Source organism: Pezoporus wallicus, unplaced genomic scaffold, assembly GCF_028554395.1.
Source record: "Pezoporus wallicus isolate ANWC-B61680 ecotype Strahan unplaced genomic scaffold, APGP_CSIRO_Pwel_v1 contig_14048, whole genome shotgun sequence".
Lineage (NCBI taxonomy): Eukaryota > Metazoa > Chordata > Aves > Psittaciformes > Psittacidae > Pezoporus > Pezoporus wallicus.
The window spans coordinates 117,501-133,100 of NW_026637740.1; the positions used below are offsets into that span (position 1 = coordinate 117,501).

Below are 15,600 nucleotides of genomic sequence, written 5' to 3' on the forward strand. Positions count from 1 at the left end.
GTGGGGAGGCTCCCATCCTTATCCCATCCATCACCCTCCCACCCTTAGGGGCGATGCCCCCCGGGCCTGCCCCTCTCACCTCCTCAGGTGCTGCAGCAGGTACTGCAGCGTGGCCATGTTCTCCCGGGGCAGCTCCTTCAGCAGCTCCTTCAGCTTCAGCACCAGGTTCAGCACCACCCTGTCGGTGTCGGCTCCCTTGTCCTCCAGCTCGGGGCCCCCTTTGCCGCTCCTGCCCTTGGCCTCTCCGCCCTGCAAGCTCTCCTTGGCCAGGCCCATCAGCTCGTTGTACATGCGGAAGGGCATAAGGGGCTCCGGGAGCTGCAAGCAAGAGCAGGGGACATGGTCCTGGTCCTCCCTGAGACCCGGACGCATCCAGTGCTGTTGAGCTGAGGAAACCTGGAGCCTGCCTGCAGCAAGGAACCATCCCCGTGGTTGCAAACCACAGTACCCACAAGGTAATGGTGGGTTATCCATCGCCTGGAGCATGGGAATCAGCCTGGCCCATTGGTACGGGTGAAGCTCAAGCAAAACAAGCATCGTTTGATCGACAAGGAGCGGGCCCCTCCAGGTGGGGAAGGCAGGATGAGGGCACAGCCCGCAGCGAAGGTGGGGATGCCCCAGGTGCGAAGCTCTCGCTTTGATGCCTGCACCGAGCTAACGGGTGGTGCTGGGCGGCCCCAGGAGCTTCCCGGCTGCTGGAAGCGGGGCGGGGGGGGGTTCGGGACGGGCTGCCCCGGAGCAGGGTCCCTCCAGCCCTGCACTTCCCACAGGGACTTGAGCCTGCAGCGAGAGGTTGGATCCTGGCCCCTCCTCTCCGGGGTGGGGGGAAGCTGCCTCCTCCCTGTGGCTGGTGGAGGATGTGGGTGATGATGGCGACAGGAGGCAGAGCTGCTGGAGCAGCGCCAGGGGCTCAGCACCCATCAGAGCCCACCCCAGGCTGACCTGAGGGGCTCAGCACCCATCAGAGCCCACTCCAGGGGCTCAGCACCCATCAGAGCCCACCCCAGGCTGACCTGAGGGGCTCAGCACCCATCAGAGCCCACCCCAGGGTGACCTGAGGGGCTCAGCACCCATCAGAGCCCACCCCAGGGTTGACCAGAGGGGCTCAGCACCCATCAGAGCCCACCCCAGGCTGACCTGAGGGGCTCAGCACCCATCAGAGCTCACCTCAGAGTGACCTGAGGGGCTCAGCACCCATCAGAGCCCACCCCAGGGTTTACCTGAGGGGCTCAGCACCCATCAGAGCCCACCCCAGGCTGACCAGAGGGGCTCAGCACCCATCAGAGCCCACCCCAGAGTGACCTGAGGGGCTCAGCCCTGCTCCTGCTCCGGGCCCCATGGGCTCTTTGTGGGTCACTTCCCCTTTCATGCACCCGGTTCCCTGTTGCAGAGGGGAGCAGGGATTGGGGTTCCCTGCGGGTACCGATGCTGCAGCGGTGCTGGACCCCCGTGGAGCTGCCTCCCCCAGCAGAAGGTGTCCCCGGCACCGTACCTGCCTCAGGTAGAGCTTCAGGACGTTGCTGATATCGTGGGGGGAGGCCTGGGACAGCTCCACCAGCTCCTTCCCGTTCTCAAACGCTTGGCAGAGCTTCTCCACGCGGGTCTTGACACCGTTAACTCGGTAGATGCCCTGCAATGGGGAGGGAAGCGGGGTGGAAGCGAGGGGAGATGCTTCCCGTTAGGTTTGCACGGCACCGGTGAGCTTCTGCCTGCAAGCCTCTCCTTTTGGGGCTGGAAATCCCTCTCAAGCCATTCTGGATGTTCCCGTCATAGGAAAGAGGGAAGCGAGAGAAATGGGTTTCCAAGCACAGAGTTTGGGTTTATCAGCCTGGACCTCCCGGGTTCCTGTCTCCTGCAGCCGGGTGGTTTCCGTGGCAAGTGAAGGGGGGTCCAAGGCAAAGCAGCTGAGAAGAAAAGGGAAGAGGGAATTTGTCACCTTGGTTTTCAGCGCCCGCTTCTCAATCTCGGCCACGCACTTCTTGATGATGAAGGGGATGCCGTCGGCGCTGCTCTGAGAAGCCTTTGTGAAGTCCTGCCCAAAAAGCTGCAGCTTCCCTTGGAGCTTCTTGTGCCCGCACTGGATGGCCAAGGATTCCAGACACTTCTTGTGGCAGGCCAGGTTGCACTGGAAAACAGAGGGGAAAAGGCACGGAGGTGGGAACAGCAGCACGGGCCAGGAAGGACGGCAGCCACCAGGCATTGCCCACACCGAGGAGCTCCTGGAGCACAATAGCAGAGAGGAAAATGCCTTTGTGGAGGCATTGCAGGAGGCTCCCCAAAGGAGGAGCATCTTCCTGAGCACAGGTTGGAGCTGGGATAAGGAAGTGCATCAAGGGACCATGGTGAGGACACCCCACTGCTGGGATACCTGGGTATCCACCTGGCTATACCTGGGTATCCACCACTTCTCCCAGCTTTACCTCCTCACATTCTGCTCCCTGGAAGTAAACGTAGCTGTTGCACTCCCGACACTTGGAAGGGGTACGGAGCTTCCGCAGCCGATGGGTCTGGGCAGCCTTGGATAAGCCAATGTTTCGGAAAGGCCCCGTTGAAGCCGTCATCTCTGGGGTGATCCCATTGATGCCTATGAGCAGGTCAAAAGGAAATGCTCCTGAGGATGCAGGGTGAGCCAAGCTGGAATCCCAGGATGGTTTATAACGGAAGGGACCTTAAAGCTCCTCCAGCTCCAACCCCTGCCACGGGCAGGGACCCCTTCCACTGGAGCAGCTTGCTCCAAGCCCCTGTGTCCAACCTGCCCTTGAACACTGCCAGGGATGGGGCAGCCACAGCTTCTCTGGGCACCCTGTGCCAGCGCCTCAGCACCCTCCCAGGGAAGAGCTTCTGCCTAAGAGCTCATCTCAGTCTCCCCTCGGGCAGGTTCAAGCCATTCCCCTTGGCCTGTCCCTACATCCCTTGTCCAAAGCCCCTCTCCAGGTTTCCTGCAGCCCCATAAGGCTCTAAGGTCTCCCTTAAGGAGCCTTCTCTTCTCCAAAAGGCAGCTCTATGGGCTCCTCGTGCGGTCACCATCGGGTACCCTCCGTTACCTCCAGACCTCCTGAAGGTGGGAGAAGCCAGCGCAGAGCTGGCTTTGCCTGGGGGTGCTCAGCAGGACCCTGTACGGTCACGTACCCTGCTCGAAGGGGGCCGTGTTCTCATCCTTCTCCTCCAGCTCCTCGCTGGAGGACGCGGTGCCGTTGGAAGACAAGCGCTGGAGCTTGTGGCTGAACTCCCCTGGCAAAAGGAAACCCAAGAGCTGATTCCCACAGCGATCCCTGTGGGAAAGGGGACACCAGGAGCCGGCAGGGGCTGTGCAGGGGAGCGGGCTGCAGCTGGGGGGTGTGAAGGTTCAGTGGTCCCTCACCCCATCCCATCCCCTCCTATCTGTCCCATCCCATCCCCTCCCATCCATCCCATCCCCTCCCATCCCATCCCATCCATCCCATCCCCTCCCATTTCAACACATGCCATCCCTTCCCATCCATCCCACCCCCTCCCATGCCATCCCATCCCCTCCCATTCATCCCATCCCGTTCATCCCATTCCATCCCATCCCATTCCATGCCATCCCCTCCCATGCCATCCCCTCCCACCCCATTCCATCCCCTCCCATCTCATCCATCCCATCCCATGCCATCCCATGCCATCCCATCCCATCCCCTCCCCTCCCATCCCATCCCATCCCCTCCCCTCCCATCCCATCCCATCCCATCCATCCCATCCCCTCCCCTCCCATTCATCCCATCCCATCCCATCCCATCCCCTCCCATCCCATCCCATCCCATCCTATCCCATCCCATCCCTTCCTATCCCATCCATCCCATCCCCTCCCCTCCCATTCATGCCATCCCCTCCCCATCCCATCCCATCCATCCCATCCCATCCCATCCATCCCATCCATCCCATCCCATCCCAGCCTGTTGGAGACTGGGATCAGAGCACTTATTTACAACACCGTGTTATTATGAAGCAGATAAAAGTGCCAGATCCCCCCCTAACCCCAGGGCTCTGGTTTTAGGCTGATGGTGTTGGGCTGCTTTTGGTGTCTACCTGTGCTTGAATCCAGGCTGCCGTCAGCTTCGGTCACCGTGGTTGGCCAGGATTTATGGACCTGGTGTCCCCTCCCACCTGCAGAGGAGAACACATCATCCATTTGGGACTGCTTCCCGTGCTCAGGAGAGAAACACAGGGGAACGGCCTGGACACCGGCAGGCACTGAGATTCCTGCTTGGTTTCCTGCTCCCCATCGTGGCCTTGTGATGCCTTTGGTGAGACACCCAGCACGGGAAAGAGGAGCTGGGATGATGGAGAATGCTCTGGGTACCACCAGAGAGCCAAAGCCAAGGCAGCCCATGGATCTGATTCCTGTCCTTCAGGAGGTTCAGCCTGAAGAGCTCCCAGCCTGCCCTGATGCTGCACAGACCCCCTGGTACCCACAGAGGTCCGGCTCTGCTCCGGGCCCATGGGATGCTGTGGGATGCTGTGAGAGGTGCCATTGGGAGCCTCTGCTCTGTCCAGGGCCCATGGGATGCTGCGGGATGCTGTGAGTGGTGCCATTGGGAGCCTCTGCTCTGCCCCAGGGCCCATGGGATGCTGTGGGATGCTGTGAGCAGTGCCACTGGGAGCCTCTGCTCTGTCCAGGGCCCATGGGATGCTGTGGGATGCTGTGAGCAGTGCCACTGGGAGCCTCTGCTCTGTCCAGGGCCCATGGGATGCTGTGGGATGCTGTCTGGGAGCCTCTGCTCTGTCCAGGGCCCATGGGATGCTGTGGGATGCTGTGAGCAGTGCTATTGGGAGCCTCTGCTCTGTCCAGGGCCCATGGGAAGCTGTGGGATGCTGTGAGCAGTGCTATTGGGAGCCTCTGCTCTGTCCAGGGCCCATGGGATGCTGTGGGATGCTGTGAGCAGTGCTATTGGGAGCCTCTGCTCTGTCCAGGGCCCATGGGATGCTGTGGGATGCTGTGAGCAGTGCTATTGGGAGCCTCTGCTCTGTCCAGGGCCCATGGGATGCTGTGGGATGCTGTGAGCAGTGCTATTGGGAGCCTCTGCTCTGTCCAGGGCCCATGGGATGCTGCGGGATGCTGTGAGTGGTGCCACTGGGAGCCTCTGCTCTGCCCCGGGCTCACCTCTGCCCTCGGAAGCCGTGGTCCCCCCGTGCTGCTCCTTGGCTCCTGCTCCTCCTTCCGAGACGGCCCCGTCCTTGGGCATCCCGGCTCCATCAGAGCCGGCTCCCGATGGGAACTCAGCACTGAAGCTGCCTTTCCGTGTCCGAGTGAAGGGGGACCTGGGGGTGGAAAGAGGGGGAAAAGGGAACGTTTGAGCGGGTGAGGAGGGAGGAAAACCTTATTCACTGCTCCATCTGCCTGCCCTGGCATCCCTCTCTCACACACCGGGTAGCCTGCCCCATCCATGGGATGAGATGAGGGCGTTCCCAGCCGGTCCAGCCCCATCTTTCCCCCCACAGGAGCTGCCTCCAGGCCCCCGCGGGGAGGTTGTGACGACGAAGGCGAGCCTAACCCAGAGCTGGTTTCCCCTTCTCCCTTCCTACCAGGCGTTGTGTGAGACGTAGGGCTCGAAGTCGTACTGGGTGTCGGGCTCGTCGCCGCGCTGGAGCTGCCTGACGTGCGAGGCGTACTGCTGGCCCGGGTCGTAGAGCTTGCTGCTCTCGCACAGCGTCTGGAAGTTGACGGGCAGCGGAGCCGTCTGCATGTGCATGATCTGGTAGAAGGAGATCGTGGCCTAAAGGTAACGGGGGGGGGAAGTCAGAGGTGAGATTTGGGGAGCCTCAGAGAAGCCTTCGGTGTCTGAAAAGGGCTATAAGGATGCTGGAGAGGGACCTTCAGCAGGGACTGCAGGGATAGGACAAGGGGTGATGGGTTCAGACTGGAACAGGGGAAGTTCAGGTTGGATGTAAGGCAGAAGCTCTTCCCTGTGAGGGTGCTGAGGCGCTGGCACAGGGTGCCCGGAGAAGCTGTGGCTGCCCCATCCCTGGCAGTGTTCAAGGCCAGGTTGGACAGAGCCTTGAGTGACCTGCTCTAGTGTGAGGCATCCCTGCCCATGGAACTGGATGATCCTAAGGTCCTTTCCAACCCAAACCATTCTACGTCTCTATGGAGGAGATGGGAAGTCAGGAGCAGCCCTTGGTCTGCAGGCTTGAGCCTTGGCTTTTCAGGGAGCTCTCCATCCACCCGGACCTCATCTGAAACAGGGGCAGCCAAGCCAGGTCTGCTGTGGAGGCACCCCTGAGCAGGGTAGGGCCACCTCTCGTCCTGGGGCTGCCCCAAGCGAGCCCCACTCACCAGCTTGATGACCTGGTCGCTCTGCTTGATCATTTCATGGATCTGGCGCAAGGAATTCACTTTGGTGTCCTCCAGCTCCTGCTTCTGCGTGTTCGCATCCGCAACACAGGTCCGGTACGTGGCCATCGCCTCTTCCGCCTGTGAGGGCGCGAGGTGGGAACAGGTCATGGATGGGGAGAACAAGGAGGGAGAGGGAACAGCTCTGGAGAGCAGCTCTGGACCCCTCAATGCGTTCCTGTGCCGCTCGGCTCTGTGCGGGGACAGCGAGGGGGCGAGAAGGCTCTTGCCAGGCTCATCCCGTAGCCACGACGAGCCATTCATCCCCACCTTGTTCTTGGCTTCCTCTTCCAGCCTCCTCTTCTTGTCCAGGGTTTTGGTGGTGACGCTGCTGGCGATGCTCTGCTGCTCTTCTTCTGCTTTCACCGCCACGTACTTGGCCTTGTCGTGCTCCTCGCTGCGCTGCATGTAGGTCTGCTTGGCCTTGCGCAGGTTCGCCTCTGCCTCTTGCTGCCAGCGAAACAGTGACCCACGGTGAGGACTGCCCCATGCAGGGGTGGTGGTGGGGGGTCTTACCTCCTCCGGTGCCCCCCAGCACAGCCGCACGCAGCACCCAGCGCCGCTGGAGCGCAGCATCCTCAGAGGGGTATTTGCCACGGGATGCTGCAGACCAGCCCCGGGGCAGCACAGACCCGGTCCTGTCACTCACCAGCTTCCTCTGCGCCCGGTGCCACTGCTCCTTGATCTCCTTCCTCCTCTTCTCGTGTTCCAGGCGTCTCAGGGAGAGCGGCTGCAGCGGGGAGAAGCGGCCCCACGTGGGGCTGAGCTGCTCTTCCCTTTGCAAGAGGCTTTGCAGGGAGAAGTGCCCTGTGCTGGTGGTTCCCAGCACATCCCGGGGACATGGGAATGCTCCTCGGATGAGGCGGAGGTCATAGAATCATAGAATCACAGTTAGGGTTGGAAAGGACCTGAAGATCCTCCAGTTCCAACCCCCTGCCGTGGGCAGGGACGCCTCACACTAAACCATGGCACCCAAGGCTCTGTCCAGCCTGGTCTTGAACACTGCCAGGGATGGAGCATTCACAACCTCCCTGGGCAACCCATTCCAGTGCCTCACCACCCTCACAGGAAAGAATTTCCTCCTTAGATCCAATCTAAACTTCCCCTGTTTAAGTTTGAACCCATTACCCCTTGTCCTGTCACTGCAGTCCCTAATGAAGAGCCCCTCCCCACCATCCCTATAGGCCCCCTTCAGACACTGGAAGCTGCCCTGAGGTCTCCACACAGCCAACTTCTCCAGGCTGAACAGCCCCAGTGTTCTCAGCCTGTCTCCATACAGGAGGTGCTCCAGCCCCTGAGCATCCTCGTGGCCTCCTCTGGACTTGTTCCAACAGTTCCATGTCCTTTTTATGTTGAGGGCACCAGATCTGCACACAATGCTCCAGGTGAGGTCTCACGAGAGCAGAGCAGAGGGGCAGGATCACCTCCTTCGCCCTGCTGGTCACGCTGCTTTGGATGCAGCCCAGGACACGGTTGATCCTGGGCTGTGAGCGCACACTGAACCCAGCTCATGTTCATTTTCTCATCACCCAACACCCCCAAGTCCTTCTCCTTGGGCTGCTCTGAATCTATTCCCTGCCCACCCTGTAGCTGTGCCTGGGATTGCTCCAAGGTGCTGATTCATTTGGGGGGGGGGCTCTCCTAGACCCTGGTTTTGAACCCCTCCAAGCCCCCAGCAACTGGCTGCGAGCTTGGGCAAGCCGGGTGGCCCTCACCTGGAGGAAGGTTTGCTGCTGCAGGGTGCTGGCAGCCTGCAGAACCGATGCTGCATGCTCCGTGTCCTGCTCCAGGCTCAGCAGGTAGATGGACAGGAAGGGCATGTTGGCCTGAGGGAGGAGAAAAGGCATCACCCTGAGCCCGGCACCGGGAGCCGAAGCATCCTCCAGTGCTGCCTGTGGGGATGCAGAGCCAGAGGTGATGCTGGGATGCATGGACCGTACCTCCTGGCTGAAGGTTTGCTTGCAGCTATTGGCCATCTTCTGAAACCCTTTGGCAAACTCCATCTCTGGAAGAAGAGGGTTGGGAGTGAGGAGGCATCCGGGATGCCCTCGCAGCATCGCTGCCCGTAGAGGACCTGGACCTGTTCTGATGCTGCCGCGAGGGGTCCAGCCCCACACGGGAGAGCCCCCCCCAAGTCCTCCCTGCCTCACCCAGCGTGGTCCTTTTCTCCAGGTACCCCATGAGGTCCTTCATGTACTTGGAGATGTTCTTGGCGTACTGGAGGGCAGCGTCCACCCCCCCCTCGCAGCGCTGCAGCAGCACATCCACTTCCTCGGCAGGGGGACAGCCTGCCATGGGGCGAGGAGGAGGAAGGTGGGGATGCAGGCACCTGGCCGCCCTGCCAGCCCCAGCTCAGCCCCGTACCCCGGCACCCCAAACCCTGACCCACAGCCTCACCCGTGGCATAGCTCTCCACACCCGAAGGCAGGCCACCTCCTCCAGGCCCAGGGATCCCCCCGTAGAGGTTCTCCATAGTCTGGGAATTGGGAAAGAAAAGGGAATGATGAGAGAAGAGGAAGGGGAGTAGCTGAAGGGGCTGATGGATGGAGAGACCCGGAGCCATTCTGCTGTCCCTGGAGGTCCGCTGTGCCCAGCCTGCGGCCCTATGGAAAGGCTGGGAGCTAACGGGAATGCCACTGGGGAAACACCTTGCTCCGGGCAGAGCCAAGGAGGGCACCCAGAGCCCTGTTTTCTGCTTCCATCCCTTCCCAAGCCACCTTGCCCATTGGCTCCTGCTCCCAGGTGGCTTTTCCCATCCCTGGGGTGGTGGCGGCGAGGTCCGGAGCTGGGAATCAAAGACATGGGGCTGGGGGCTCTGAGCGCATCCCGGGAGCCGTGCCATGGGATCGGGCCCCACTCACCTGGTTCTGGATGGAGAGGATGGTGCTGCTGTCCACCTCCCCCATGAGGAACTCGGACACGCTGCGAGAGAGGAGCAGGGCTGGGCTCAGCAGAGGGGTCCCTGACACCCAGCAGCACCCCCCACCCCGCGCCCCATGGGGCAGGGCGAGGAGCTGCGGGGCTGGATTCAATGGGGTCCTGGAGGAGGAGCAGAGCTCAGCCCATCCTTGAGGAAGGGATGGGACGTGGATGCTGGGGGCTCAGGCAGGCTTCGGTGCTGGTGCATGTGGCAGGAGGGATGCGTGTGCCCTCCTCGTGGGGTCCCCGGACCCACCACCATGGGGACAGGGCGATGGGGTCCATGTGTGGGGGATGCCTGGCCCGAAGCCCCCTTACGTGCTGCTGAAGGACACGGCGATGGTCTCCACGGCCTTCTCGAACTCCCGCTTGTCCGCCTCATTGTTGGATTCGTAATGGAAGCCTGGAAAGGAGGACACGGGGAGGCTGTGCCATCGCTGTCCCCGTCTTGGCTCCTGCTGTGGGGCTGGGTCGGGGTCTGGGGCTGGGTTGAGCTCCAGGGAGCATTGGGATGTAGAAGATCACCCCTATGGATGACGGAGTGCAGCGCAGTGCCTCTGCCCCCTCCATCTCCTCCGTGCCAGCATCACTTGGCTCCTGCTTCTCTTTGCTCCCATTACCGGGAACAGCAGGAACCGGCACCGGCCGAGGCTCCCCTGCGCTGCTGGGGCCGGCGAAGGGCTGGGATCTGCTCCCCTGCTCTGCCCCGGCGACGGAGCAGCCTCGTCTCGCCCCATCGCAGCCCCGTGTGGGGCCAGCCCCACGGCGAAGCCCCTGTCACCCAGCACGAGGCTTCCTGTGCCCTCGCCGTTGCCGTTGGGTGTCCAGGAAGCGGCGGGTGACGCACGGTGCTGTTGTGCTCTGCCTGCGGTTAGCGCGGCCGTGCCTCCTGCCTGCCATGAGCACCCAGCTCCGGCCATGCTGGAGCCCATTGTGGAAGTGTTTGGAACCCCCCCAACCCGGCAGGGATCTGGGCTCCGTCGTTTCTGACTCTAAAGCCCAAACCGCAGCGAGCAGCAGGCGATGCTTCCACCCCCTGTTCCCGTCCATGGGGCTGCTCCCCCCCCCCCCACCTCCCAGCCCCATCGTCTCACCCTTGACTCTGGAGATGAGGGTCCCGGCAGCCGTCAGGGTCTCGAGGGTGTTGAGCAGCGGGTACTTGCTGATGACCTGGCGCAGGACGCGCAGGGTTTCACCCAGGCACTCGTGGGCCAGCGGCCGCTGGGGCTCTTTGGGGTCTGTGAGAGGGCGGGTCTGAGTTGATGCCACGTCCCTGCCCCATCCCTGCCTCACATCCCTGCCCCTTCTCTGCCCCACATCCCTGCCCCACATCTGTGCCCCACGGCCTTGCCCCACATCCCTGCCCCATCCCTGCCTCATGTTCCTGCCCCATCCCTGCCCCACATCCCTGCCCCACATCCCTGCCCCATCTCTGCCCCACATCCCTGCCCCATCCCTGCCTCACATCTCTGCCCCACATCCCTGCCCCACGTCCCTGCCCCACATCCCTGCCCCACATCCCTTCCCTTAGTCGCTGCCCCATCTCTGCCCCACATCCCTGCCCCATCCCTGCCTCACATCCCTGCCCCATCTCTGCCACACATCCCTGCCCCATCCCTGCCTCACGTCCCTGCCCCATCTCTGCCCCACATCCCTGCCCCACATCCCTACTCCACGTCCCTGCCCCATCCCTGCCCCACATCCCTGCCTCATCCCTGCCCCACATCTCTGTCCAATGTCCCTGCCCCACATCCCTTCCCATCCCTGCCTCACATCCCTGCCTCACACCCCTTCCCCACATCCCTGCCCCATATCCCTGCTATCCAGATCCCCCTTCCCATCCCTAACATCCACCCTCTGGGCAGGGTCCTGACAGGCCCCCAACCCATGCAGCCCATCCCCTCGGCCTTGGGCCTTCGCAGGACCGATACAGCCGGTCCTGCTGCCTCCAGGCCTCCGCTCCCATCCCGGCCGTGTCCCGGCGGGGGCACCCCGACCTTCCAGGCATTTTTCCCTCAGAAGTGACTTTTTCCCTTGAAAGCCTTTTGGGAATTTCCTCCTCGTTTCCTCCCCTTCCTCCCCACGGGATGGGCTCTGCCGGCCGCCGGCAGGGATGCGGCGCCTCGGTCCTGCTGCCGTGCCCCCATCCCTGGCATCCTTCCCCATCCCCTCCATGGGCTCCAGCTGCCAGCCCCGGGGCTCCAGCGGCCATGGTCTCAGCGCCGGTGCCTATGGGAGCCTCCCATAGGGAAGTGCTGGGGTAGGGAACCGGCACCCACCGCCCCACCAGGCTAAACCTGCCCCACATCCCAGCCCCAGATTGGGGTCAGGAAGGGGTTTCCTCCATTTCCAGAGTGGGAATCAGGGAGACCACCAGGGCAGGGAATGGGAATGGATGCGTTCAGAGGAGAGCCGGACTCTCCAAAGCCACGGCGACATCCCACAGGTCAGCCCCATCCTCTCCCTATCTCTTTGCCAGCGGCAATGGCCCCATCTCGGCCACCCCAAACCGGGTCCAGCCATAACTGTGGAACCCAGCAGTGGATGTCACCCTCCTGCTCAGGGCTGGTTCCTCCCTGCCCAGACCTTTGCAGTGACCTTAAAGCATCACCCCCCCCGACAGCGCAGACCCCAGACCCATGGGGCAGACCCCTGGGGCCGTGGTTTCCACAGCGAGCGGGGATGCGCCAACATCTTTGAAGACCCAAAGCCAAAACCACGGCACTGCCTGAACCAAACCCCCCCCCCCCCAGCCCCACCTCACGAGATCCCCGCATCCCCCTTCACCTCCCCTGCCCCACAGCCCTGCACCCACGCTGTGGGTCGCTGTGGGGCCGTGCCCGGTGCCCCACGGGGCCCCGACCGCTGGCACCGCCGCGTTGTAAACAGGAAAGCGGGCGGATGAAAATAGCTCGTGGGCAGGAAGCGGCGTTATCCCGGCTCCGAGCAACCGGCAGCCCCCTGCCGCGGCCCCCCCCCGCCCCCGGTGGGTCCCGGTTTGCTTCTTCCAGCGGGGCCGGTGCGGATGCTCCTGCCGGTGCTCACCGTCCCGCAGCACCACGTCCCGCAGCTTCTCCAGGGCATCAGCGAACCGGGCCACGTGCGCCAGGAGCTGGGAGATGTCCTCGGTGTCCACGAAGGGGCCCTCGCCGCCGTCTATGGGGCTGTAGGAGGAGGACGTGGGGGTCCTGTGGCCCTTGGGCACGGCCCTGGGGCCGGCGGGGCTGAGGGGGAAGCCGGCGGCGCTGGCATGGCGGCTGAGGCTGGTGGGGCGCTTGAGGGTGCCCATGGAGCTGGGGCTGGTGCTGAGCTTGGAGCTGGAAGGGGGCAGCTCCCCCAGGCTGGAGCCGGGCGCTTCCAAGCAATCCTTGCGGGAGAGGTCCTGGGGAGCAGGGAGGAGCGTGAGGCTGGGACCCCAGAGCAGGCAGGGAGCAGGCAGCACCCCGTGCCTCAGTTTCCCCATGCAGGAGTCCCGGCAGAGCCCCAGGGTGATCCTGGCCGGGTCCAGCCATCCCCCCCCATCCCCTCCACCCCAGCTCCCTGCGGATCAACCTCCCCAGCGCAGGGGTTTTGCAGAGCAGCATCGTCTCTGAAGCCGCAGGTCAGGAGCCAGCTCGGTCGCCACAACTGCCCCCGTGAGCCCCACTGGCCCCCATCAGAGCCTGTGGGTCCGGGTTTGTCCTGGGGGGCACACAACCACCATGTGGGTGACACTGCCCTGGCTCCACCAGCACCCAATGCACCCACTGTGCCGGAGCTGCCCATCCCCAGCGGGCCATGACGCAGCTGAGGAGCCGGCCCCACCATCCCTTCCTCTTTTGCAGCCCGTCCCATCCCCAGGTCGGGCACGGCCCCAATTTCTAGGGGTGAAATTGCCCCAGGGAGGGGTCGGTGCCAGCACCGGGGACCACAACCCAGCGAGGGTGCTTGTGGCACAGGGAGGGGAGCCCCATTGCCCATCCAGCATCTTCCATCAGCAGCCCTCAGGCGCTCTGGTGTGACACGAGCGCGCTGGGTCTCAGCATCCCCAGCCAGGCGCTGCTGCCTCAGTGGGACCAGAGCCCAGCTTTGGTACCGGGGCAGACACCAAACCCTGCGGGCAGCTGTTGTGGGTGAGACTGAACCGGAGCAGCTCAGCCCTTTGGGACCAGCCAGACCAGCAAAAAGGGGGTGCCCAAAGCCCCCCACCCTGCAACTGCTGGGGCCAACCCCTTGAGACCCCATCTGCTTCCCTGCGCCCCGGGGACCCCGGTTTCCCCCCAGCCGTACCGTCAGCCTCACGGCAGGCGTGTGGGGCAGCGAGTCCAGGGAGCCTTTGGGCGCGCTGGCCTTGCCCGTCCTGCGGCGCCCGGCCGAGTAGGGGCTGTAGCTCCTCTTGCCACCGGCCCGGCCCAGCATCCCTCCGTCCGCCACCCATAGGCCCCTCTGCGGAGGGCTCAGGGGTAGGGCCGGGTGCCCCTTGCTATGGAGCCATGAGCGGGCTCATCCCCGGCCCCATCTCACCCCATGCTCTGCGGCTGGGCGCAGGCGCGGGGCAGGCGGTGCCATGGGGTGCATGGAGGAACCCCAGCTGCCGGCCAGCCCCACTTCCTCCTGCTCCCCTCCAGCTCCCGGGGGGGGGTACAAATACATAAACACAGAGCAGAGCCGGGGCACCGGGGCTGCCCAAGCCCCCCGCTCCTCTCCCTGCCCTCTGGGGGTGTCTCTGCCCTCCCCAAACCCTTGGCCGCAGCCCCGTGGCTGGGCTCCCCTGCCCTTTGCCACGTTCCCTGTGCCTGCTCTATCCCCTTCATCGGGTGCAAAATCCCCCCAGGCGCACTGAGCAGGGTCTGTCTCTGTCTCCCTCCTCCTCCTCCTCGCAGACCCCCTGCCCGCACCCAGGTTCCCCCCCCCTCCCTTCCCACCCTGCGGCTCTTCCCCGCATCTCCACGGGTCCCGTGGCCCCATGGCCCCCCAGGTTGCCGTGGGGTGAGCAGGGGACACTCACCGGGAGGGTCTGCGGGACCGGGCTTCCCGCACGGCTCTTCTTGGAGATGGAGGGGGTTTTCATCAACTCCCGCTTCTTGCGGGAGAACATGGCTCTGGGGCGGCCGAGCCGCTGCCCCCGGGCCCCGCTGCCCTGCCCGGCTCCGGCTCCGGTTCCGGTTCCTCACCGTCCCGGCCACATTCGCCGGGGCCAACTGTCAGAAGGGAGCGTGTGACACCGCCTTATTTCCTCATCGGCCTCACAGCCCAACCTGAAACAGGAAAAGCCCCAATGAGCACCCAGGGCGTCTCTCGGGGGGGGGGGGGGGGACCCCGGCTGCCCCTTGGGGTTGTGGGGGGCTGCAGAACAGCGGCTGTCCCCTGTGGGGTTCACCCCTCTTTGGGGGTGTCCATCACCCCGGGGGGGGGGCAGAGCAGGGAGCACCCCGTGGGTGGGCACCCAGAGCTCGGCATCGCCATGACCCCCAAGGGTCCGGCCCCAGCTTCCCACTGGGGTCACCACCCGTGACCCACGCACCTATGGGTGCTGCAGCCCCACAGCCGCCTGCTCACCCAAGAGGGGCATCGATAAACCTCGATGGGAAATGGGGGAGCCTCCGGGGTCCTGGGGGGGGGAGTGTGTGTGTGTGTGTGGTGTGTTCCCCCCCCGGCCCCCCCTCCGGTCCCGGGGGACACGGACACGGATGCAGCAGATCCCGGTGTAAGGGGAAGGGGAAGGGGGGGTGTGGGGGGTGTGTGTGTCGTGTCAGCGTGTCCCGCGTGTGCGCGCACGTCTGTGTACATACGTGTACGGGGTGATGCACAGGCGTGTGCCCTCTATGGACGTGTGTTTGTGCCCGCTATGGACGTGTGTTTGTGCCCTCTATGGACGTGTGTTTGTGCCCGCTATGGACGTGTGTTTGTGCCCTCTATGGACGTGTGTTTGTGCCCGCTATGGACGTGTGTTTGTGCCCGCTATGGACGTGTGTTTGTGCCCGCTATGGACGTGTGCTTGTGCCCGCTATGGACGTGTGTTTGTGCCCGCTATGGACGTGTGCTTGTGCCCGCTATGGACGTGTGTTTGTGCCCTCTATGGACGTGTGTTTGTGCCCGCTATGGACGTGTGTTTGTGCCCGCTATGGACGTGTGTTTGTGCCCGCTATGGACGTGTGGTTGTGCCCGCTATGGACGTGTGATTGTGCCCTCTATGGACGTGAGATTGTGCCCGCTATGGACGTGTGGTTGTGTCCACTATGGACGTGTGTTTGTGACCGCTATGGACGTGTGTTTGTGCCCGCTATGGACGCTATGTGTTTGTGCCCGCTATGGACGTGTGCTTGTGCCCTCTATGGACGTGTGTTTGT

General features: G+C 63.6%; 1 protein-coding gene across 3 annotated transcripts in view; it reads right to left on the minus strand.

Annotated features, from left to right (window-relative positions):
* Positions 1-14,451, minus strand: part of ARHGAP45 (Rho GTPase activating protein 45) — a 15,542-nt gene extending 1,091 nt beyond the window's left edge. The window contains exons 1-20 of one of the 3 annotated variants that reach the window (XM_057407437.1): positions 14,259-14,451; positions 12,317-12,653; positions 10,366-10,509; positions 9,590-9,674; positions 9,214-9,274; positions 8,750-8,828; positions 8,503-8,640; positions 8,293-8,357; positions 8,068-8,178; positions 7,002-7,082; positions 6,623-6,802; positions 6,296-6,433; positions 5,545-5,735; positions 5,123-5,280; positions 4,048-4,125; positions 3,130-3,231; positions 2,421-2,584; positions 1,937-2,125; positions 1,493-1,630; positions 80-318 (exon numbers count right to left, since the gene is read on the minus strand). In XM_057407437.1, the coding sequence (XP_057263420.1) occupies positions 80-318; positions 1,493-1,630; positions 1,937-2,125; positions 2,421-2,584; positions 3,130-3,231; positions 4,048-4,125; positions 5,123-5,280; positions 5,545-5,735; positions 6,296-6,433; positions 6,623-6,802; positions 7,002-7,082; positions 8,068-8,178; positions 8,293-8,357; positions 8,503-8,640; positions 8,750-8,828; positions 9,214-9,274; positions 9,590-9,674; positions 10,366-10,509; positions 12,317-12,653; positions 14,259-14,348 (2,768 nt within the window). In that variant the 5' untranslated portion in view covers positions 14,349-14,451. Of the gene's footprint in view, positions 1-79; positions 319-1,492; positions 1,631-1,936; positions 2,126-2,420; positions 2,585-3,129; positions 3,232-4,047; positions 4,126-5,122; positions 5,281-5,544; positions 5,736-6,295; positions 6,434-6,622; positions 6,803-7,001; positions 7,083-8,067; positions 8,179-8,292; positions 8,358-8,502; positions 8,641-8,749; positions 8,829-9,213; positions 9,275-9,589; positions 9,675-10,365; positions 10,510-12,316; positions 12,654-13,540; positions 13,749-14,258 lie in introns of those variants that run through there. The other 2 variants (XM_057407436.1, XM_057407434.1) reach the window with 2 other exon arrangements.
* Positions 14,452-15,600: the final 1,149 nt, after the last annotated feature.